Source organism: Penicillium chrysogenum (assembly GCF_028827035.1).
Source record: "Penicillium chrysogenum strain IBT 35668 chromosome Unknown utg000002l_segment0_segment0, whole genome shotgun sequence".
NCBI classification, from domain to species: domain Eukaryota; kingdom Fungi; phylum Ascomycota; class Eurotiomycetes; order Eurotiales; family Aspergillaceae; genus Penicillium; species Penicillium chrysogenum.
Genome location: NW_026622750.1, coordinates 5,276,629 through 5,299,909, shown reverse-complemented (window position 1 = coordinate 5,299,909; position 23,281 = coordinate 5,276,629). Strand labels below are relative to the sequence as shown.

At 48.2% G+C, this 23,281-nt stretch overlaps 11 protein-coding genes across 11 annotated transcripts; 3 read left to right on the top strand and 8 right to left on the bottom strand.

The window, feature by feature from the left end:
* Positions 1-84: 84 nt before the first annotated feature.
* On the bottom strand, positions 85-1,865 carry N7489_005217 (cytochrome P450; the record flags this gene model as incomplete). Its single annotated transcript, XM_056710969.1, has 6 exons — positions 85-263; positions 341-417; positions 465-1,081; positions 1,132-1,517; positions 1,609-1,750; positions 1,806-1,865. 6 exons carry the CDS (start codon positions 1,863-1,865, stop codon positions 85-87), a joined length of 1,461 nt encoding a protein of 486 aa, XP_056569390.1.
* Positions 1,866-3,769: 1,904 nt separating this feature from the next.
* N7489_005216 (phosphotransferase family protein) lies at positions 3,770-5,170 on the bottom strand (the record flags this gene model as incomplete). The annotated part of the gene is made up of 1 exon (XM_056710968.1): positions 3,770-5,170. The coding sequence occupies one exon, from the start codon at positions 5,168-5,170 to the stop codon at positions 3,770-3,772; it is 1,401 nt and encodes a 466-aa protein (XP_056569389.1).
* A 198-nt stretch (positions 5,171-5,368) lies between these two features.
* Positions 5,369-6,383, top strand: N7489_005215 (uncharacterized protein; the record flags this gene model as incomplete). The annotated part of the gene is made up of 2 exons (XM_056710967.1): positions 5,369-5,563; positions 5,658-6,383. The coding sequence occupies 2 exons, from the start codon at positions 5,369-5,371 to the stop codon at positions 6,381-6,383; spliced, it is 921 nt and encodes a 306-aa protein (XP_056569388.1).
* A 36-nt stretch (positions 6,384-6,419) lies between these two features.
* Positions 6,420-6,969, bottom strand: N7489_005214 (uncharacterized protein; the record flags this gene model as incomplete). The annotated part of the gene is made up of 2 exons (XM_056710966.1): positions 6,420-6,526; positions 6,591-6,969. 2 exons carry the CDS (start codon positions 6,967-6,969, stop codon positions 6,420-6,422), a joined length of 486 nt encoding a protein of 161 aa, XP_056569387.1.
* Positions 6,970-7,207: 238 nt separating this feature from the next.
* Positions 7,208-8,182, bottom strand: N7489_005213 (uncharacterized protein; the record flags this gene model as incomplete). Its single annotated transcript, XM_056710965.1, has 2 exons — positions 7,208-8,108; positions 8,166-8,182. 2 exons carry the CDS (start codon positions 8,180-8,182, stop codon positions 7,208-7,210), a joined length of 918 nt encoding a protein of 305 aa, XP_056569386.1.
* A 1,875-nt stretch (positions 8,183-10,057) lies between these two features.
* N7489_005212 (uncharacterized protein) lies at positions 10,058-10,983 on the top strand (the record flags this gene model as incomplete). The annotated part of the gene is made up of 2 exons (XM_056710964.1): positions 10,058-10,211; positions 10,262-10,983. The coding sequence occupies 2 exons, from the start codon at positions 10,058-10,060 to the stop codon at positions 10,981-10,983; spliced, it is 876 nt and encodes a 291-aa protein (XP_056569385.1).
* A 1,051-nt stretch (positions 10,984-12,034) lies between these two features.
* On the bottom strand, positions 12,035-13,663 carry N7489_005211 (uncharacterized protein; the record flags this gene model as incomplete). Its single annotated transcript, XM_056710963.1, has 1 exon — positions 12,035-13,663. The coding sequence occupies one exon, from the start codon at positions 13,661-13,663 to the stop codon at positions 12,035-12,037; it is 1,629 nt and encodes a 542-aa protein (XP_056569384.1).
* A 10-nt stretch (positions 13,664-13,673) lies between these two features.
* N7489_005210 (uncharacterized protein) lies at positions 13,674-15,729 on the bottom strand (the record flags this gene model as incomplete). The annotated part of the gene is made up of 2 exons (XM_056710962.1): positions 13,674-15,206; positions 15,277-15,729. The coding sequence occupies 2 exons, from the start codon at positions 15,727-15,729 to the stop codon at positions 13,674-13,676; spliced, it is 1,986 nt and encodes a 661-aa protein (XP_056569383.1).
* Positions 15,730-17,128: 1,399 nt separating this feature from the next.
* N7489_005209 (DUF3176 domain-containing protein) lies at positions 17,129-19,048 on the top strand (the record flags this gene model as incomplete). The annotated part of the gene is made up of 1 exon (XM_056710961.1): positions 17,129-19,048. One exon carries the CDS (start codon positions 17,129-17,131, stop codon positions 19,046-19,048), a length of 1,920 nt encoding a protein of 639 aa, XP_056569382.1.
* Positions 19,049-19,594: 546 nt separating this feature from the next.
* On the bottom strand, positions 19,595-20,172 carry N7489_005208 (uncharacterized protein; the record flags this gene model as incomplete). Its single annotated transcript, XM_056710960.1, has 2 exons — positions 19,595-19,832; positions 19,919-20,172. The coding sequence occupies 2 exons, from the start codon at positions 20,170-20,172 to the stop codon at positions 19,595-19,597; spliced, it is 492 nt and encodes a 163-aa protein (XP_056569381.1).
* Positions 20,173-20,453: 281 nt separating this feature from the next.
* N7489_005207 (uncharacterized protein) lies at positions 20,454-21,072 on the bottom strand (the record flags this gene model as incomplete). The annotated part of the gene is given in 2 exon segments (XM_056710959.1): positions 20,454-20,721; positions 20,735-21,072. 2 exon segments carry the CDS (start codon positions 21,070-21,072, stop codon positions 20,454-20,456), a joined length of 606 nt encoding a protein of 201 aa, XP_056569380.1.
* Between the last annotated feature and the right edge of the window lie 2,209 nt (positions 21,073-23,281).

Sequence of the window (23,281 nt, the reverse complement as noted above, 5' to 3'; positions counted from 1 at the left end):
TCTCAAGACGCAAATTGCGCGAGCCAGGTCGAATGAGCTTTAAATGAAGAGGGGAAATCTATCGGTCAACTTGATAGAACCAGCTCAGTTCGCTTCAATCAGACAGCGGTGCCCCTTTGGTGCCATCAAGAGGAAGGATTGCATTTCCATGTCCTTTTCGGTCATCTCTTCTTTGTTGGATTGTTGAGCATTTGGAAATTCTCGGAAAAAGAGGGCTGATCCTAGGCGAAGTTCCATGCGGGCCAGGTGCACTCCGATGCAGACTACATATTATCCATTGTGTAAGCCGGCCAGCTTTCCAAGATTCCAAGGTTATCAGGTTATGTATTTCTTGACTTACTGCGCGAGCCACCCCCGAATGGAATGGAAATATCCTTCATTTCCTTGGTCGGGTTCTCCCATCTCTCGGGTTTGAACCTGCATTCTGTTAGTATTATTCTTCGTGCGGCGGATTTTCTTCTTACGTGTCTGGGTCCGGAAAGACTGTCGGGTCCCGGTGTAGACTATAAGACTGAGTCGACACTGTCGCTCCGCTCGGAAGGAAGTATCCTTTGAAACTGGCCCCTCCCGATGGTACAGCACGAGGGAGCCCAAAAGGAACAGCCGTGTGAAGACGAAGGGTCTCGCTGATGACCATGTTAAGGTAAGGCAAACTCCGAAGGTCGTTGTCATGGATTGGCTCAGACAACGCTGCCACCTCGGCGACCAGCTTGTCTCGAATTTGCTTGTTTCCACAGACAGCGTAGGTAAGGTAGGTCAAAGTAACAGCAGTGGTATCACTTCCTGCAACGATGTACCCTTGAGCCTCATTCTTGATCTCTTCAGGAGTAAGGCCACCCTTCTCGGTGTCAAACAATTTGGTAAACAGCGTCTTCTTCGGGTTGGAGGGATTTTCGGTGATCATTTTATTGTATCGGTCGATGGACTGGCTCGTATATGAGGCCATTCGCTTCCCGGTTTCTACGGTGCGCTTGAAGACTGGCAAAGGCAGATATTTGCCAAAGTAGACCAGGTTAGGGAATGTTGTTCGAATCGGTTGGAGGCTTGCGATCCGTTCCAGATCTAAGGTGTATTGGGTTTTCTGCGGTGTAGTGTTAGAAAGATTTTGAGCCTTTCCTGTTTGTTTATCACCTTGCCAGCTTCGAGCATGCGGAACGATTCTCCAAAGCTAAGTTCCCCGATAATGTCGGTCGCCATGAATAGCCACCATTTAAACACGTCGGTGGCGCCACGGTCCTGTATCTCTTCTGCCATTCTTGAGATCGTCATTTTCACCCGGCCTGTAATCAAATCTTCATGCTGATGCAGTGATGTGTCGGAGATCGGCGATGCCAGTAGACGGCGACGGTTAGAATGGAAATGCGGGTCAGTGGTCGAGAAGACGTTTTCCATGCCATTTGGTAGGAGCGTTCGATACCAAGGGGACTTGAGAAAGCGCGAGTTAGTCTTGTGTATTTCCTTCACGGCATCGACGTCGCAAATATCGACTCTATTAGGCCCGGTTCGGACAATTGGACCTTGATATTGCGCATGTCAGCACTCTATATTCCCAAGCTTGGAATGATCGAACACCCATTCCATGGATTTGTCCTCGAATCATTTTCTTACCGTATTTCTCATGCAGATCGTGAACATAGTACGGGACCCTCCCGGCCAACCAATATCGTATATAAACAAGATCGGTCCAGTTAGAGATCGCCGGGCCTGGAAGCCGTGCGAGCGGACTAGAGAGACGTTCATAAATGAAGTGCTACACTGCAGTCAGCTTTAAGAGCGAAAAAGCTCTCTGAAAGTAGCAATCTTACGAGACCCAATACTCCGAGAAAGCAACATAGAATTGCAGGAAGATGGCTGACAGACTCCATGGTCGTGGTTTGTCAAAAATTTCACATGAGTCTGCCTCTTCTCATGACAGGTCCACATGGTATTTATATTTGACAATGTAATCGTGTGAGATGGCCTAAAATACCCTGTTACACGCATAGTGAAATCATTCCGGTGCTTCATTGCCCGAAGTCCGACGAATGTCGGAGCACGGGGGGCATTCGGCGCTTGTTCCAAGAGGCACCAAAGCAAGTGATCGGCATTAGGAACGACTACCTACAACTACTTCATATAAATAGTAACTTCTCCGCTGTCTGGCAGCTTCAAACTAAGTAACTGCTTTCAGGAACGATTGTATCGATTTCGACCCATGTCGTATGAGGAATTGAGGAATTTCCGAAGATGCCATGACATGTTCTAGATTAGGCGCACATCAGAAGGGGTTTGCCTCAAGGATGTCATTATTTGCTAAATCGATAGTACTTCCAGGTATACTACCGGGCCCTCCGTAGCCTCTAACAAGTAAAAAGTAAAATCGCGCATGTAGGGTGTATTACAGAATTAAAGTAGGGTGCTTACCCATGGATACTCGTTAGGGTTCATAACCCGGCAGAATCAGACAAACCTCGTCAAAACCCGACCTACCAGCGCTCTACATTGGTGCTATATGTGATCTCCCTTGAGATGCAAGGAACAGAGGTAGTATTTGAATCAGGTGCCATTTCCAAGACAATTTGAGAGCATGGACCGTATGAGTAGTCCTGATTGCCAATCATTCGAAATGTTCTTTGAGCTTGGCTTCGGATTTCGGCCTCAATGAAGGGCCGAGGAATCTGCTGCAAAACATTAATAGCCGCGTGGGCTCTACTTTACCGGGCTATTAGGGTGCCTTAATCTACGAAAACTGGGTACGTAACTACACATGGTGGTCCCTAGAGCCTCTAGCTACGTCTCACTTGTATCCTCTTCCTAGTGCAATAGTCTGTCTCCCTTATACGGCCCGATGTCTTTGGTGGTGTTTATTTGATACATGTTCTTTGAAAGTGTCTTTGAGAGTTTACAGATCTTCCTTCTGGAAGCTATCCTTTGAAGGTTGAACCACGTCATTGGTTTTAGTTAGGCTACCAGATGGGGTATTACCAAGATGACTTCGCATTCGGTTAGTTGGAGTTACAATATTCTTTCTAGGACAAGCGACCATGGAGAGATTATTATTGTTATTGTTATTATTGTTGTTGTTTTTGTTTTGTCTTTTTGGGGGAGCATTTGATTGGCTAATTCGGACAAAAAGAGGTTTAAAGAAAGGGAAAAAAAATATGACACTCCGATAGGGGGAATCGAACCCCCGGCTGCCGTGTGAGAGACGGCGATGTTAGCCACTACACCATATCGGATATTGGATGTAAATTGTGCCTGGTTTAGTCTTGACCAGCTTATTTTAGCGCTCTTTGTCTGTGTGCGTTCCCGTGCGTGGTTCTATAAAAGCCTCCCTCCCTGTATGTTCGTCGTTTCTTACCTCCTTCCTTCCGAGGTTGACATATTGACCCATCCATCGCCCCATAATCAAGTATGCCATGATTACTCGAGTCTTTCCATTTGATGTTAACCTCAAAATCTACCGAAGTCGAGATGAACTCAACATGCGGCATCCAGGACAGGCAAGCATCGATATATGAGCCAGGTTTCTCCCTGATTCATCAGACCACAAAACTGAAGCTCCATTTTCCAATAGGAAGCGACGGATCGGGGCTCGGTTCAATATCAAAATTAGACGTTCGCAGACAGAGGTTGAGTGGGAAACTGACTTCTATATCAATACTATTCACATTCGCTCCATGAATCAACAGCGTGAGAATGAGTGCTTGTTCCACCGACAAGGTCGTAGATTTCACATGGCTCCGCATGGAGGGAGGCTAGAATCGTGGCACATGTAATCACACGCACCCTATAGCCCTTTCTTCGATAGAAGGGTGTTAAAGGCCCTATGGAGCGACTCCATCACCACGACATCAACATTGCTCTCGGCGAACATGTCAGCTAGATCAGTGAAATCCAGTTGTTGCCCACCTCCTTCCGCAACAGCCCATATTTCCTGTACCATCTTGCGCAGAATTGCACTTCGGCAACGAGGATCATCTACCGCAATAGCTAAATTTTCCGTAATGAGAGACATTCGGCAGAGGTTGGCTTCAGATCCTCTTCTCTCCATTCGATGCCTTGCCATTATATCATCATAGATACCGCGGTAGTAGGCGAGAGATTCGGGCGAATCTTCCCATACACCTTCTGGTTCCACCCCATGTTCCATAGACTCCTTATATCCGTACATAGCTGGGTCCCAGTCGCACGTCAGCCACCCAGGATATCTTTCGTTGCCAAGAGTACGAGGCATAGCAGCGATCCCATCCCAATCGATAACACCTCGGAGCTCGCCCTCTTCGGATACGATGAAGTTCTGGATATCAAGGTCTGGATGTGCAAGGACAAAGGGATCCATACTACTAGGTTCAGAGATCCAGCTTATTAACTGGCGTAAGAGCATTACGAGACCCCTAGGAACCTTGTTTCGTTCGGGGTGTATGTCGAGCATAAAGGTATAGTACGCTTTCGGGTCGCTAGATGCCGCATACTCGATATAGATAGGGTCATCGTCTGGATCTTTATGAACGAACCATCGGTCAAGCATAGCCTTATGATCGACTCGTCGCATAGACCCGATATGAGATGGGTTACCATCATTTCTAAAGAGAAGACGGCCGCCGGTTCGAAATGAAAACCTATCTAGCTGCACCATTGCCGAGGCGATGCTTTCAAGGGCGCGAACTCGGCGTAAATGGGTGGTGTCAGCAGTGTCAGGACAGGCACCTTTTAGGCGGTGTCCAAACCAGACGTTGTATAAAGGGATTCCGGAAATCAAGGTCATGATAATATAAGGGCATCGAAGAGTGTTTTGGGTGGTTGAGGAGTAGTCCAAAACATCAGGTAGAGGGATGGTGGTCTCACGCTTCAAGAGGCGCATTGTGTTTGCCTCGGAGATTAGGGCCGAGGCAGACAACTCATCCCATTTGCTTGCCGTGCCGTTAATAGGGATTTTCGCGATCCAGCGAAGGCCGATATCAAACGTCAACGGGAAGAGTATGTGGTAAGATCCATATAGAGGCTCGCCGACCGAGGGTTTCGCATTGGTGGTTCGATAGAGGGGTTGGCGCCGTAGAATGGCGTTCGCAAGCAGGGGCAACTGCTCTCTGTCAAGCGTCGAGTGAACTGCAGTAAATAATTCTGCGTTTTCATCATCCTCAGAAGAAGATGAAGAAGGCGACCGTTCAATATGCTGCTGTTGGGCCATTCTGGTCTAGCAGGGCTAGCAAGCCAGGAGAAACTGAAGCGACGAGGTCGGGGGTGGGTCGGGCGCCTAAGACAATCGGATGTTGAGCGCATGACAGAATATCCCCACCTCAGATCTACCCTCAGCATAAATTTGCGCCAAAATGCCCCCTCACATCTACACAGAGGGGTTGCCTGAAGAACCGACCCCAATTCCCGCATGGGGGCTCTTCCACTCGACCTCTATCTTCTTGTGTGTACCTTCTCTCCTAATGTTCCATGCACTGTCAAGTTGATTAACATTTCCAAGGAACAATGGGATACTCCTTATCCAGACTCACCTAACGAACTATCCGACCAGCGTCGCGAACGCCTCGTTCGCCAGTGGCTAAATATTGGGACGATGGGTAGAGAGGTTAGTTTTGGTTGTCAGCTTTTCGCTACTCTTTCCTATTTACTATCTCTATCGCTTCTTATTCCATTATAGATCCTCTAATCACGAATCTTAGCCCTACTACAACCGCACTAGAGAGGACTCGCAGACGTACGCGCCCGCCCAGCCCACACAGCAACAAATTGATGCTATTCTTCGCCCACTACGTCCAAACTCCCTCCGCCGGTATGCCGCCGGCTACGAATCATGGACAGGTGCGGAGGGTATGTGGATCCGCACCAACTACGATGCGGAAAACGAAGAAGCCCACCGAACGATCTGGAACGAATACGTGGATATTTCTCAAGTTATCGGACCCGACTCGCTAGTCCTCGAGGACGAAGGGTTATTTTCGAATGCAGATATTGCTCGTGTTCTTGAGCGATTCCCAGAGCGTGTGACGAACAATTCGGCGCTAAAGGATGTCGACTGGCGTGAGAATATACTGGCAGATTTCTTACGAATGCGCGAAGAAGCAGAGGGGCAGGCCGTAGGCACACGCGAAGAGGAATCGTCCTTGAACTCTGATGATTTGTGTAAGACGTACTGGATGTATCACGCTGCTTGTGTGGTGACTCATGCGTTTATTGAGGACACGAAGGCTCAGAGTGGCGCGGGGGTTTTACATGTGTTTTTGGACGACTGCGGGAACGTGGTTAGGCAGATGAGGGTGGATTCGAATGAGGTTGATAATTTTGATGGGGCTTGGTCTGAAGGGAGTTGGAAGGATGGCTGGGTCTATCCTGGAGAGCTTGGGCCGGCCTATCTTCCTGGGGGTGTGAGAGGGCCTCCATATTGGTGAAATTTGCAGAATTGACTATGCCTAGCTACTATACTATTACAGCTTCTTCACCGAATCTGCAGGAATTAGATAGTCCAGAATAACTGGGAACCCATCTCCAGGAAGAGGGGTCCAGGCCTCGGGGTCTGGGTCAATTTGTACGCCTTAAGTAGAGGTAAGTAACTGGATGAAATTGGACAGAGAATGATAGGTATTGGATGGGCTTACTTTCAATTTCCCATTCCTCTGGTTTTTCAGTCACGATACTTCGTTTGCTAGAAGTACCCGGTCTTGGGTGGTCGTCGAAGAGACTGCCGACAAAATTGACCTTGCATGGAGCATATCCCAGTCGTTTTCCAAAGCCTAAAGCGGTTTGCACCCGCTGCTCGCTGTAGCACATCCCGTTGGAGGTGCGAAACCGATAGACGCTGGGCTGGTTGTGAAGGTTTACCGCGCAGAACACATCGGATGGGTTTGTAGCGGTGGTTCCCTCTGAGACTGGGGTCCAATCTTGGATTACGGTCCTGCATTTTTTGGATTCATCCTGTAGATCTTTCAGGCTAAGTTGGACGCTCCTATGTGCTAACCTTTGCGGTTGCCTGCACATAGTGAAGGTCCTAAAACTGCCGAATACTCTCTAATCCTCCATAGATACCTAGATAGGCAGACCATCTATAGGTACAGTATTGTCCATGCCTGAGGCATCACCATATGATAGAACCTCCATGTTTGATAGCTCTCTCTCCTTTCCTTCTCTTCCTACTCTTCTCGTGCGAGACAGTCAATCCACGAAGAGTTTCCTCCATTCCATTTTTATCTGGATCGCACCTCCATTAAGTCCCAACTCATTCACCCATTCTGAATTCCTCATCTAGCTTTTCGTATCGAGCAGATCGACGGTAAGAAAATCCACCTTTTAAACGCCTTTGCATGACATACCCCACCGCCCCCTCTTCGTCCTGTATCGATTTCCATTTATCCCAGTCATAGACATCTTTGTAGTCTTGACGGAATTTGCATAGCGCAAAATCAATCATGGTCACTTTGAACCCATTCCCCGCGTCCTTACGCACAATGAAGCTCCTTGTTTTAACATCCTCATTAAGTATCCCCAGATCACCGATACGATTGATAACTCGAATAGCGTCTTCACAGATAGCCTGCCAGCTTTCTCTTGGTGTATATTCCTCAATATCGGTTAATGGGAAGCCTTCGATATATTGCAAAAGGATCCCAGGAATATCGGTATATTCGCTGCTCGTTTGACCTAGGCAGGGAATAGGTATAACAGCGGATGCAAGGAGTTTTGGTATGTCGGTGCCTTGGATCTCCTTTAGGGTGTTATATACCTGGACCTCTGTCTTGTATAGATCCAACATGTGATCATGAAGATAAGTTTCGTCCATAGCCGCACTCCATGTACTGCCTTCAGGTGTTTCACCGTCGTTGAGCTGAGTAATAAACTCTGATGCACCGCCATCAAGGATAAATTGACAGTACTCAGTCTCTGTATCTGGGGTCCAGGGCCGAATCTTTTCGTCTTCCCGAAGCTGCGTGGCAAATCGCCGATCAAATAGCTTCAAAATCATATCGCCTTCCAAAGAGGAGCAGGCCATCCGAATAAGCATCACAGAGGAAAGAGTGAACGGCTCGAAGACTTTAATGATATTGGCATCTGCTGTTGACTCTAATCCATCTGGTGTCTTGAAGTGAATCTTGATCACATTGCCAACAGTATATGGATATCTAAAATCATTAGTACAAGTGTATTCTATATTCTAGATCTGCAGGCGGGGTACCTACTCGAATTCGTGAGTCATCGTGATTAGATGCTGTCGCTGCGGGATGATGAGAGAAAATTTTCCTAATACTCTAGGCTTGGCGTATCTTGCGAAGTCTCTGGGGCAGGTCCTGACTACAACAGGGGCGGTTCGAGAGTGAACTTGGAGACTTGATTTGGTGTTGGCTAGGCGGTGTGAAAAGTGCCACTCATATGTGCTGTTTGCGGCGCTTGGTGAAACCTACCGAAACTCCAGAGATCTACGCAGGGTCTTACCACCAAAATGCCTTACCGCACCATTCGTCACGTCACGATCGATTGGCACCCAGGACGAGATAGACGGACGAGAAAACAGGGTCTCTTCGCAGCAAAAGCGTCATGCGCGCCGAGAGAATAGCCAGGAGAAACGCGCAAATCATCCTACACGTTTCGTCTTATCTCCCAGGTCACAGAAAGATTGGCAAACTGGACATAATCATCCTAGAGATGGAACCTCCGCAAAAATATGCAGACCTACGGCTTCCGAGAATAGAAACCGCATCTTTCGATAGGTTTATTGGACTACATGGATGAGAGAAGAACTTAAGCTTCAGGACTTAATTTCATGACGAAGTGAAGTGTTTTAGTGGCGGGTCGGTCCGAGGGTACCAATGGGCGTGGGTGGATGTTATTCCAAATTCGAATCGGAAAGGTTGTAACTCGCCTGACTTCCCTCCAAGGCCCAATTGGGACGGCGCAATACGTACCTAGGTGGTCAAAGTAAGATAAAAAATAAATGGGAACTCAATTGTGTCTGCGTGTACTGTCAGTGATGCCTGTGTGCCGTATCTGGAGACATGACCTACTTGTCATTCATGATGGGAATAATTATGTAGGCGATCGACATGGTCTTTAACAGACAGGAAATTAAAATATATTGAATTAAGGCCTTTCCATGTATGATACATGTAGGAGGTCTTGTCTTATCACGTCCCTGGCCTTCCAGAGCAGTGCGTGTCTCTCACTTACACCACACTTCCCAATCATCACCGTTGCTGGCGTCTTATCTTTCTAACAATGCTCCACATGTATGGCACTATCTCCGTTTACTATATAGCTCTGTGCTAACCTTGAACTTAGTCGAGACAACGGCCCGGATGCCCTTTCATTTGGCCAGCCTGTGACTCTCAAGTCTGTGGCGTCGGGCACCCTGGAAACGCCACCTGGCCCTTGGGCCTAACATCTCAAGAAGCTCAATTACACGGTGGCAAAACAGGGCATCGTACTCAAAACTATCACGCTTACCACCCTAGACGAGAAAGAACCAAAGCGCCAGCTGATGGTTCGGAACAACCAACCCTTCACACCGTCTAGCTTGGAACATAATATCGGGGAATCCGCGACAAAGGTGGAAGCGGCCCTAGGATACGTTGTCGGAGACCTAGCCGACCAACTATGCCAGCGCTAATCAAGTTGAGGTCGGCCAATCAAAACCTAGTGGGGGTGGGGACCTCGGGACCGTCCATTTTCACTTTGATCCGACCAATGAAATTGTATGGAACCTCTGTATGTTGTAGTTCAAAATACAGTTTATGTGCGCAAAAGTTAATGACAAGTAAAACGATGCAAATATCATTTTCGTGTCGGTCCCACCTAGGAATCCCCTATTTTTAGCTGAAGTAAGCGCCAGGGGCAACCTTGGAACCTTGGAACCTTGGAACCTCCCCCCCGCTCAAGCGGTTAAAATATGCATATGCCTCCCGTTGTAGCTACCCGGTATTATTCACTCACAACTACTCCGTAGCTGCTTCTACCTAGCCGCTTCACGTCGATCAATTATGATACCCAAACTGAGTTAAGACCCACCGAATATATTTATTTGACGAGGCGCAATTCTTACTTGTGCACTCTCTTGCCCTCCTTTGACGTCCTGATCATGACGCTCGAGAAGAACATCCTCGCACCTGTGCAAGGCCCAGGGATAGATGACACTGCAAGGCTTGCGGACTTACTGCGAGATGCTGGGATCCCGTCGGCGCTCTGGGGGGGTGAACGCTGCTGGATGCTATGGAGGAGGACTTTGTCCCTTGGTATGTCGTTCTCAGCCCTGAATATTGATTCGCAGAAGCATAGCTGACAGGCAGCCAGGATATTGAGATTGTCATCAATGAAGCTGATCAAGCAAGGACATACGAATTATTATGCTCTTATGGATGTCGGCCGTCACAGCCCCCGTCCGACGAATCTGCCCCTTCTCTAGACGTCTTTGAAAAATGGTGCGGGCAGGCTCTGCATTACAAATACTATGATCGACGTCGCCTACGTATCTGCACACCTATCTATGAGCTCCCAAAGACCGGAGATTCATTCAACGACTCATTTCTTCCATTTATCATCGTTTACACCGCAGAACGGGTGGGATTGCCGGCAGTTCCGCCACTATCAAAGATAGAAGCCTGCACGGGCAGCAAAGATAAGGTATCAAGCCACCAAGAGGGAGAACGCCATCGTGATTACGTTTTAATCAGCTGCCTTCCTCATTATATATTGGGCTCCCCAGAATCCCAATGGAGACTTCTGGCACCCGAATTTAGTCTCCTTGTGCAGTCAACTTTGCATATTCTTTTGCAGCTCGCTACAAGCTCCCCTGTCTGGGGTCAGTACATGGCTCAGCTTTCGGAATTGGTTCGCTCACCTGGTTGTGAAAAGGGCCCCGACTCTTTGCATGAGATTGCAAAGCCGACACAAGTCAAATTCGCACAGTGGATCCAATTGGACTTGAAAGGGGAAAGTGATCAAGAAAGCTTACGCAAAATCCGAGCCGATCACCGTCATATATATCAGGATGCGCATGGGAGCTAGAAGATAATCCTTTGGTATTTTGATTGACGAGGAAAACAAGGTATGGAAGATCGTTGTGATTTTGGTCTCCTATTGCCTACTGCTCTTTGTCTATAGAAAGTAAAAGCAAAAATAAGAAAAGCAAAAGTCGTTTGACCGCAAAGTACAATTTCAGGAAGGTGAGTCGACTAGGAAGCCGCGGTGGTATTTTTTGCCTGACGTGAAGCTACTAGTTTAGGGTGAGCTTAGGGTGAGAAAGGGTGAGAGTAGCCCCTCAGTGCACGACCACCGCGTAGATAAGCCTAGGTATAGCATTATTGGTGCAAATTGATTTGCCTAAAACCAAGGTGGTCATTATTGACTTTACGCTCTGCATTTCTCGCAAGGACTATATAGACGACGATGACTGGAGTGAATCGAAGGCAGTACAGGACGAAGAAGGGGTAGTTGGACTTATCATGTAAGACCGCTTGGAGAGCGGATTCGTTTACCGTCGATCTAACCGATATAAAACGCCGGCTTATTATTACAAATGAAGCAATATCTGGTGCGAAAGAGCGTATCGAGTGATCAGCTAGTCTTTTTAATCTCTTACATAGATATTCCCGCCCTTGTTTTGCTAGGTAGATAGCAGAAATGGTCAAAAAAAAAAAAAAAAAAAAAAAAAGCTTAATCTGTGAGAGCGTCTGATCCATTACACACTATAGAGTGATAAACCGGGTCTTTTCTATCCCTGGCGGTACCTTCCTACTGTGCCATTGAGAAAGACATGAGGTGCCGAAATCACTGCAAACGATGATACTCAGAGGCTATAGACATCGACGCTAAGAACAAAGCCTCTCTCTTGGTCCATCAGATGAAAATCAAGATCCTACGTGACGGAGAAGAAATATAACAGATGGGTCTAAAACTACATACAGAATAGAATGGAGGCGGTGAGCACCCTCACATGCTTACCTCTCGCCTCTCGCCCCATCCAACATCCCCAATAATAATGGTCTTCAAGTATCCCCATCTGTTTTTCTCTTTTTTTTTTTTTCCTTCCTTTCTGGAATTTCCAGTAGCTGATGGCTCACCAGTCAGATGCCTCGCCAGTAGCAGATGCCTCGCCAGTAGCAGATGCCTCGCCAGTAGCAGATGCCTCGCCAGTAGCAGATGCCTCGCCAGTAGCAGATGCCTCCGTAACATTTGGTGCACGACGAGCGGCATGACGATCGGCACGACGAGCAGCGGCAGCACGCAGTTTATTGTGAGCATTGACCCCGGAACTGGTAACACTTTTGCCCTGAGGAATACCTGGGAACGACTCATACTCCGGTTTCTTCAGTGTCACTTTCAACCGCTTGGAGCTGGCAAATTCCCGCATCCCCTGGATATACTTCGAGGATTTGGCCAAAGGGTCCGATCGAAGCACAGCATCTGAATATACAACCCAGAGCCCAAACCGTGCTCGACTCAGAGCGACATGCCAACGCCGAAAGTTCGCCATAAATCCAAGACCCTTCGTGCGTACGCCATCGAAGATAACGAAGTCGCATTCGCTTCCTTGGAAGGTCTCGATCTTCTGGATGTTCAGATCAAGCCACGGGATCTGTGAGTCGTTGCTGCGTCTGTCCACCTCTTGCAGATACGCTCTGTACTGCCCTTCGTATCCAGTTAGGATTACGATTGACTCCAAAGCTGCTCCCATAGCATTATGAATGTTATTGGCGAGGTCGAGAACGTCCCGGACATTGGCATCGTTCAAGTATGACGTTCCACGCCTGCTCTGCTGCCCGTGTTCCGAATTGAGGAAGGCGACGTTGGAGTCGATGTGGAAGTTCCGCTTGTTGAACGTCTTCACACGGTTGACCACGCTAGTGGGGTCGATCTTGTGTTCGAAATCCCAACGCAGCGTTTCCTGGTGGAAAACGGTAGTCACTAAATCGTGGATATCGCCAGCTAGTCTACGCTGTACAATCAGTTTGCCGATGTCGTATCCCGCAGTGGTGAGTCGATCGAGAAGGGAAACAGCCAGTTGCGACCTGAAGGGGTTTTCCTTGGTAGTCGACATAATCGTTGGGCCCAGTTGCTTAGGGTCCCCGAAAAATCCGAAGGCAATGGGGAACAGGTAAACGAGTATCGGCAAAATATCCGTCTCTTTCATCATCGTAGCCTCCTCAAACGCCACAAAAGAGGGATGCAGACTATGATATAGAGTGGGCTGAGCGATTGTTGAAGGGCAAGAAACAATGATGTCCGCCATACCAATCACGAGACGCATAAGTCGTTTACAATCAGATTTGAAGTCCCTTTCTTCATCTTCTTCAAGGCGACCACCGGCATCCAGGCGGTTACGGTACAGCAAGTTAAAGGCTGGGAATTTCTCTTCTGACTTGAATGGACCTTCAACAAGCCCAGCAACCTGTAGCATGCGCGTCCCCAGTGAGTATTTCAGCGTCTTGACGCGGTGATCCTGAAGTCCGTCGATTGGAGACTTCGTCTTAGGCTCTGTACGCTCAAAGTGTGATTTGACGCTATCAAGGTACGCAATGACTGCGTTGAATGCGAAATCCTCATCCCTGTCGTCTGCTTGGCTTTCGGTCGACTCACGCTCAGGCTGACTAATTGGACCGGTCACAGGGTATGTCCTTTGCGGTATGGTATACCTGCGCTCTGCAATACTAAACTCGGATTCGAGGGAATGCACTCGGATTATCATCATAGGTTCGTCAGGGAGGAGTTGTGTCGCAAGACGATCCAGTTTTTCCGCGGTGTTGTCGGCTGAGGCGTTTGTTGGGCAGACAATGACAGATTGTCCTTTGACCATTTTCTTCTGGGGGGGTCTCGTTTTCCCCGACAGTAGACTTGACATAGCTTGTGAACTTTGGAAGCCAGTTACCATCGAAATCCTTTGGGTGAACGGGGTACTCAAAGTTACCGCGCTTTGCCTGAATAATACTCAACAGAGACAGAACGTGGGACTTCCCGGTCCCTGCTGCTCCAGTAACGACAAAAAGGCGTCCGGGCATATGACCCAAGTTCGTGAAGATTTGACCAGCATCCGCGTAGATGCGATCATTCCTTTTCGCGAGGTCGACAAGGGCAGGGTCAATGTCTTCCCAGAAGTCGTACCGGGGGATGTTCATCGAGTCACCACCCATGAGCGGATCGTGGACTTCCTTATTGCATTTGGCCTGAAAATCGCGGATGCAACCCAGAAGTTGCTCGAACTGCTTTTCGTTTGCTGGAATTTTGCATTGAACCTTCTGATTCCAGGCCTCCCTGATGATATCTCTGTCATTTTGCGTATTGCCAGCTAGGATCAGAGAAGGTTGACGAGCGTTTGGAGACTCGTTGTATGGCCTGTAAATAATCACCGATGTTGTGTCATCCGGGGCAGCTGGGAGAGGATCGATCACGCGACCAAGCCAAACATCCATATTCTCGGGCGTAGAAACATGCCGCTTTGGTACCACGTATGCATCAGCAACACGGGGTTCCCGTCTGACCGTTGCCTCCTCCTGGAAACGCAGGGAAATGAAAGAGTTAACTTTCAAACGAGCAATGTTAATTGGCAGCTCCAGGAAACCGATGAACTTGTTTTTCTCCTGCTCGCTGATTGGAGCGACCTTGATATACGCATCAAAGTAATTGCCTCGCTCACAACCAACCGTTTCGCTCTCGTGCTCTGAAATGGCCGCATACACCAAGAAGACCGTGTAGTAATTGTCGTTGCGGAAAGCGATGTTCGTTTCTGGCCTGATCTTTGGACGTTCTTCCTTCGGCGTATAGTCTCCATACTGAACACACGGTCTGTCGAAATGGTTTTTGAAGAATTCAGCGAATGGAAACTTAGGGGTATTATCCATAGACACTCTAAACTCATTGATAATATCGTCGAGATGAGGTCCCTTGACAACGAAACAGAACAGATCATCATTGTAGAAGATATCACGAACAGCCCGCGCCTTGTCGGTTTGATTGCCGTACGTGTGAGTCCGATTGAACAGGCCAATCCCAAACCGCCGGAGGTCAGGTTCAATCTCCAAGTCTGTACAATTGCCGAACGTGTCGTCGTATTGAAGCTGTTTCATTTTGATGCAAATAACCCAAAGCCGATTCTCCGCGATCAGGTTCGCAACTTTCGTGCTCTCATAGATGCCAAATTGCATGGCAAGAAGCTCCGCAAAAGCGGGGATTTCATTACTGGGAGTAATGACCTTCATGGCATCGGCAAACGTTTGGGGCTCTTTCTCAGGGTCCTAGAGAAAGGTGGAGTCAGTAATGCTCGTCGAGATTTATAGGTAAAGGGAGAAGGCAAATTGGACTTACATCGAAGACAACCAGAAGCGGCTCAATTGACTCAATCTGGTTATTGAAAATCCGAAAGGTCGCATTCGCTGGACCCTCAGCGCTTGGGACACCGTCCTCGTTCCACTTGATCGTGAGTCGGATGTCAATACGCGGCTCGGAAAAGTCAGGGTATGCTTTGAACTGAAGTTCGACAACTTCATCACCGTCAACGTCAAACCAATCACCCAGCTGCTGGTCGTTATCGCCGAGCAATACACACGGAAATGACAGAAATGAGGGGAAGCCAGACTCTTTGAAGACGGGGTCTCCTTCGATCTCGGCGGCGGTTGGGTTGCGGTCCGGGTCGTTAACGACTTCACGCACGTTGGTGCTGCCGTCTTGTACCTCTGTATCAAGCTCAGACTGAGACTTGTCCTCGCTAGCAGACGTGTCACCAGGAAGGTCAGGGTTCTGGGACCCCTCAGTTGCCATGATGGAGGATGTCAATGGTTGAAGAAAGAAAAGGGTGAGGTGTTGATGGTTGAAGAAAGAAAAAGGTGAAGCTGATTGTTAGAGAAATGAAACACCGGTGAGGTGCAAAAACGGAAGGCTAATAAGCAGCAGGAAACTTCCAGACGGTGAGATGGGAAAGAAGAAGAAAGAGAAATCAAGCCGGGGAAGAAGGGGAGTGATATTTATACCTTACGGGCAAGTAAACATCCAAAGACATGAATCAATCAACACACTACCTAGGTAGCTTAGGTGACAGACTGGGGTGCTACCTAGGTACCTAATTGAACAATACCTCCAGGGCTACACAATTCAATCGTTTTCTCTGTCGCTGGCGGCGCCTTCTTCTCTTGGACGGGCCAATACACGGCCCTTCTTACACTCGGCGCTGCCCTTATTGCCGTCGGCACGGACCTCCTCTCTACCCTGACAGTTGATACAGAAGCAAGACCCTACATACATATGTAGGCAGGGTACCAAATTCTCCTAGGCGCAGGGATGGGACTAGCAGTTCAACAGCCCATCATCGCAAGAATAATCTACCAGACTACAAAGCTCGCTTTTACGAGACTTACCCCCCTAGTATCCTTCAAGGTCACTGGCCAACATTGACGCATGGGGATGCTCAGCAGAAGAACATTATGGTCGTGGAAAATACAAGTCGCCCAAACGATCAAGGTGGGCGATCATTTGATATCGTACTGGTCGATTGGGAGAATTCCGATTGGTTTCCTGACCCCTTCATTTCCAGTGGGACGAAGACTGGTCCTGGCGAGTCCAGGAGTTTGTTCAAGTATGACCCGCCGAGATGGTCATAATGCAATTGATTGACAAGGATCTCGGCTGGTGAAGTACGTTACTATGTTAGAATGAAGTCGATGTATTTTCTTAACCACAAAGAAGAACTACATAAACACAACAAAAACCAGTTATCCTAATTCCAAGTCTACCTACATAATCTTCTCGCCATGTGTAACATTGACAAACCGATGCTTCAGACTTAGTTATATAAAATCCCTTTGCGTCACAACTTCGGAATCGCGTCCTGAGGTGTCAATTCATTACACTTGCCGTCGTTGTCCATCTGGCCCGTAAAGATCCCCGTTCTGCTTCGTCCAAGTAAGCTTATTCCGCTTAGTTGGATCGTGGCTCCAAGGCTCAATTCCTCATGGAGATAAATTTTGAAGTTTTGACGGGGTGCCGGAACGACTAGGGACCACGATATTCCAGATCGACATGATCATTACCTAATTGTTGAGGCTCAGCCCTCCATAGCCCCATGACAAGACCCCTTATCCTCTCCACCTCCCCGCACCTGAAAAAAGACCCTACTCAACACCCATATACCGTATACGACTTCGGTAGGCCAAGCGTTGTCACAATGACAGCCAATCCGCCATACTCGACTTTGCATGACGGCCAGAGCGAATCTGATCTTGAGTTGGAAAGGGTTGGATCCCCGGCCAGTCCTGGAATCTCCGTTCCTAGCCGTGCCAGCGACACCGAAATGGGCCTCCCAGAAACAGATGGTATGACTGTGCATACACAGGAACCGCAAATAGACGCTGAAGCAAAGCGATCTGGGTTCGATTGGGACGGCTCCTGGGTATGGGAAATTGGATCTGTTACCCTAGCCGTCGTGGGCGTTGTTCTTTTGGTTGCTTTTCTTTTCAAAATAAACAATACCCCATACACGAACTGGAAATATACCGTGTCCCCTAATACTGTCGTGTCAATCATTATGACCATCACCAAAGCCGCACTGCTGGTATCAGTGTCCTCGTGTCTCGGGCAGTTGAAATGGAACCTATTTCAAAACCCAGCGCCACTATACCATATGCAGGTTATTGACCAGGCAAGCCGGGGGCCCTGGGGATCTTTGGAAGTTTTACTGAGGGGAATATTTGGGTCGAGGACAGGAAGCCTGACTTATGTTGGGGCATCTCTCACGGTTCTGGCTCTTGCAGTGGATCCATTTGCACAGCAAATTCTGACATTCCCTCCACGAAGTGTTCCTGCACAACATGCCATTTCATATACCCCAACCTCACAACAATGGTACTCCAAAGAGGGTTCCGATCAAAGTGACGTAGATACTGGGCTCGAGCCGACACTCCTTGTTTCAATAATGAGTGGGCTCTTAGGGACACATATTCCTCTTCCGCCTTTGTGCACTACAAGCTTTTGCAAATATCCAGAGTTTGTTACACTGGGGATGTGTAGCAAATGCGAGGATGTCACATCTCGAACAAAGCAAGAGTGTCACGCACCAGAACTTTCATTATTTATGGATACTGTCGCCGAGCCCCTTAGGAAAATCCCTACAAATTGCAGCTACCAAACCCCGAATAACTTCTCTTTCGATTTTGAAGAATTCGACGACCAGCGCCTCTCGGGCGACAATATCATAATTGGTACAAATCATTGGAGCTTACATCCGAGGGTTATGGACCTAGCTCTTGATACTCGGATCCCAACTTTTGACATTCAGGCCCCAATTGCCTCCTTCGTTGCGACAAACTATACCACCACGGTTACCTACGCAATATCCAACGCGACAGTCCCACCACCAAAGCCATCGGTAGCAGAATGTGCTGTATACTTTTGCGAGCGACGATACGAACAGAGCTCCTACACACCTGGCGACTACCAAAACAGTCCCCCAATGCCTGGTGTTGACACACAGCAGCTCGTTCCTACAGAGGCCCTTGAAGATCCTAATTTCACCTCAAACCGTCCTGTTCACTTTGCAGCCCCGGACGGGTCCGCAGCCCTATCAAGTAACTCGTCATACAGTGTCGACCTTCGCACATTCGGCCATCTGGCAGATACAATGATGAACCTTTTCAATAGTACAACTGAATTACGTGGAGAGGTACCAACGTCAACTGTGTTGAAACTGGGAACGATCTTGCGCATGGATAACCTCAACCGATCGCTTGATTCGATGTCCAGCAGCCTCACTGATACCTTCCGCATGGATTCCCTTAATGACGAGGTTCAGGGAATCGCATTTCAAGACGAGACATTCATTCATGTCCGATGGCCATGGATTACTCTTCCGGTCATTGTTACTTTGGGGTCAATTGCGCTGCTTCTGGGAACTGCAATAGGAAGTAAGCACCGGAAGGCTGTGCTATGGAAGTGTATGGTGCTTCCGTTGTTAACAAGCCATTTCGACGCCACACCAGAGAGCAAGATTGCGTCTGTCCGCAGGGTGGATGGGATGACTGAGATATCCAAGAAGATGCGCGCTGTAATGGTACATGATGAAGGGCCACTTACATTCAAGGAAAAGTAAACATGCCCCTTTCATGCAATCAGGGTCTACCATAAGATCTAAGTCTGCGAAGGTGTCTACATTGAACAGCAAAATGCACTCCCAAGACGCCGGGGGCAATATGTATTTAGACATGGTCACCTCCGAAGAGGGCCAACCAAAGAAAAATAAAACCAACACAGAACAGAACAGAACAGAGAACAAAAACAACAAAAAGTAGAGACAGAAGACTCGTTTTCTTCCTTCATCTCACCTCGCTGAGGTTCTCGGAGAGAAGCAAAAACGGCCAAAAAGCCCAGAGGAACGCCACAAAAACACCACCTCCTCCTCCTGCTCCCCAGGTTGGTAAGAAGCTCCGTTTTCATTCATCTCGCCTCACTGAGGTTCTCGGAGAGAAGAAAAGGATAAAACAACAGAGGAACGCCACCACCACACCACCACCACCACAACCTCCTCCTCCCCCGGTTTGGTAAAACGCTCCGTTTTCATTCATCTCGCCTCACTGAGGTTCTCGGAGAGAAGAAAAAGGATAAAACAACAGAGGAACGCCGTCGCCTCGGAATGGCCTCAGAATACCAAACCAGTCAGCCCGGCCGGCGGATCAATAAGGCCCTCTTTCGCCGCGTGGGCGAGGTTGCGCGTGCTGGAAGTGGCGCTGGCCACTTCTCCAGAGCCCAGCAGCTTCACCATCTTCGAGGGCGCGGGGGTCTTGGGGTCCTCGGTGGTCACAGGAGGCGGAGGGACTTTCAAACTATCCCCTTCGGGGATCTTCTCGGCCTTCTCGGCCGCACTGACATCATCGGGCCTATTTTACGATACATTAGCCTCTGTGCATATGTAGGCAAAGATCCGCCAATGTAGTTTCCATAAGAATCATGGTTTACCACTTACGGGATGTTCTCGGGATCCTGGCCCTTGGAGGCTCGCCGCCTCCACAGAAGATAGCCGGCGCCAGCAAGGCACACGGCCAAGAAGATCAGAAGGGCCCAAAAGCCCGGCGTGCTCACCAACTGCTGGCCTATGGACTCAGAGGTCCCGGAGGCAGAGGGAGATGAGGAGGGTTGGGTAGCGGAGGTAGGTGGAGTTGGGGCGGGGGGCACATTAACGACGATGTTTATATTGATATTGGTGTTATTGCTTGCCATAGTTGCGATGTTGTGAATACAAACTTACGCTGCTGGGGGAGACACGATATACCCTCAATGCAACATCGTGCCTGCTTAATCTGTACCGACTACGTCGTAACTACGTCTATAGCTTCCTATTCTACAGAACGGAAAGAACTTCTCTCAGGCATCTCTCAGTCATCTCTCAGTTCTCTCTCAATTCTGTCTCAGTTCCCTCTCAGTTCCCTCTCAGTTCTCTCTTAGTTATCTCTTAGTTATCTCTTAATTCACTCCTTGTGAGACCCAATTTCTCCTCACCATTAAAGCCGAGCTAAACATCTCCAAAATTTCTTCAAAAACCTTCGAGGTGGCTTTGAGGTAGCACTATCACTCGCTTTCCGAACACTAGTCGCCATATCATAGGATGGAGGGCTTTGGCAAAGTTTGTCATTCATATTATCCACCTTTGAGGACTCAGGTAAAGAAGAGCAAAAACAGTCATCGCGATCCTGAGAGTTCTGGGCTAGCTCTCTTCGCATCTGGCGGTTGGGATTTTGCTTTAAAGAAGCATAAGCTCGGTTTAACTCACTGTCGGAGAGACCCCCCTATAGCGATATAAATTTCGCGGTTTTCAAGGCGTTCTTTTAGAAGATTCTTAACCTTGGTGCACAACTGCATCATCTCTTCCAATAGCAGAGACGACTGTTCAAGGTAGTCTATCCTTATCTGGATATCGCAATCGCCCGCAGGGCGATTCTCACTGAAGTCCTCAGATATTGTCTCTATCTCCGTCATCCGTTTGATTGCTAACCGGAAAGCACGCTCGTTCTCGATGATAGAGGTGAGTACATCTGGGCTCGGCTCGCATAAGTGATATTGTGGAGAAGGGTGGCAGTCAGGGACTGGCTTTGAGTCTTGGCTTCCAAGTAGTTCGGACATTTTGTTTAGAGATAATGAAACGACTCTCGTATGGTGAACTTTGGTATGAGATAGGAAACAGGAATATTGAATATAATTTGGGATCGAGTTTGAAATAGTAGAAAGATATATCTGCCTAGGTATCATTGATACGGATACTCCTTGCCGCCGCCGCCTAATAAGGAACGGATCTCTAGGTAGCTTCCCTCTCAAACCTTGGGACTAATCCGAGACCTTTAGGGCTAAGGTTTTAAGGTTTCATATAGTTCACAGGTCAACATCCCCCCATGTTACATATTCCGATCTGTTGAATGCCTGAGACATCACCGTATGATATAACCTCCATGTTTGATAGCTCTCTCCCCTCTCCTTCTCTTCCTCCTCTCCTCGTGCAAGACAGTCAATCCACGCACTGTTTTCTCCATTCCATTTCCATCTGGATTGCATCTCCAACCGAGTCCACTGTACGGGGAGTCTGTCGATAACAAAGACCATGCAGGGCAGAGTTAAGGTCACCGGTCCGGTCCCCTGCGCATTCCATTTGATGCGTTATTTGACAGAGCGCCAACAATTCCTGCGGAAAGAGCTATATCTCTTTCCGTGCAACGTCTTCAGTCATTACGAGCCCGTGTATCCTCCGGCTCTAACAATGTCCCCCACCCGGCATCCCGTCGCTGCTTGGAGGACCACACCAAAGAGGGTGATAATGTTTGTCCAATGCCACTTGTTCTGTATAGCATGCGACATCCAAGCAACCGTGATACGCGCTACAATGCGAGCACACCTGAGGTGTTATATCAACCAGACTGATGCCTGGTTTGTCGGGTGTCAGTTTGCTAGCTATAGTTAATAGCTAGCCTGGATCTGTCAGAGAATCAATCTCTTCCTTCTTTCACTCTCTCCCCTTTTTGGCTTTGCCAGATCAGGGGAGATCAAGGAGTTCACACCCGCACAACATGTTTTGTGCCCGGTGGATGATTGTCCTGTGAGCTTTACCGTGACCGGTAGCATCCCTCGACACCTGCGCGAAACTCATCAGATGAGTGCGGAGGAAATCAAGGAGCTTATACCTGCACGGCCTCTTTTGTGCCTTGTGGATGGTTGCCCTTCGGTCTATTCTCCGAGTCTTTTCCAAACAAATGAGTCGGTTTTCGCTCCACAATTAGCCAATAGATTCTTATTCAAAGCTACGTATTCAAAGACAGTTATAGGGTGGGATCCTGAGGTGGTCTTTTTAATGGTCTTTTTAATGGTCTTTTGTTTGGGCAGTGCGGGCTGGATGCGCGTCCATCCTTTCCCGCTATCGTTGGTTTTATGCTCGAGGGAACGACTCAGATCCCCTCGCTGTTTGCTCACAAGATCAGTATCCTCACTCCGAAGCCTCCTCACTGCATGCTCTCCGTAATTCACCCTCTTCGGAATGACTTTCATATCCTTCTTACATGCTTCAGGGCCCACCTGCACATATTCGTTCCGAGCTTCTCCCTCATGTCAATCGAGGAGCAGAGCAAAAAATGAAGAAAGAAAGAAAGAAAGAAAGAAAGAAAAAGTAAGAAATAAAGGGAACAGGTTGAAGAAGCTAGACCGAGGAGTTGGGCTCATGAAAGGATGAGACTGGGGCAACGTCGATGAGACCGACCTGAGCCTCGCTGAACGTGTTATTCAAAATTGCCATTATGGCAAGACTGGCCGATGTTACTGGGGCGCCAGCAAGCCCTTGCGCAAGTCTAGAGCCTGTCTCGCCGGTTGAGTGATTTATAGATGATCTTCTATAGCAAGGTTTTGGGCCGTGGAACTAGCTTGAGAATTAGTTTCATCCCATTTATTTTGTTCTTCCAGTATTATTGGTACAATTTCAGAACTAACCATTCCACATTCGATCCCTAAAGGTCTCTTGATTCTCTAACCAGGCCCTTGGGTTTAGGGTGAGATATATCAGTTGGAGGGGCTCCGAATATATATTTCTCGAGCAAATTTTCAACACACATGCACCTAAAACCACACTAAAGAAATGAAATAGCGACCCTTAAAATACTTAAATATGCCTAGCAACTTGGAATTCAAGAAAATAAAAAAGATAAAAGAGACAAGGAGAGAAAAGAAAAAGATCAAAAAAATAGTTTCCCTGGGAATCGAACCCAGAACCTTTCCGGAACACTTGCTAAGGGCAATTGTTAACGGAAAATCATAACCGCTAGACCAGGAAACTGTTTGATGCAAGGTCTGTCGC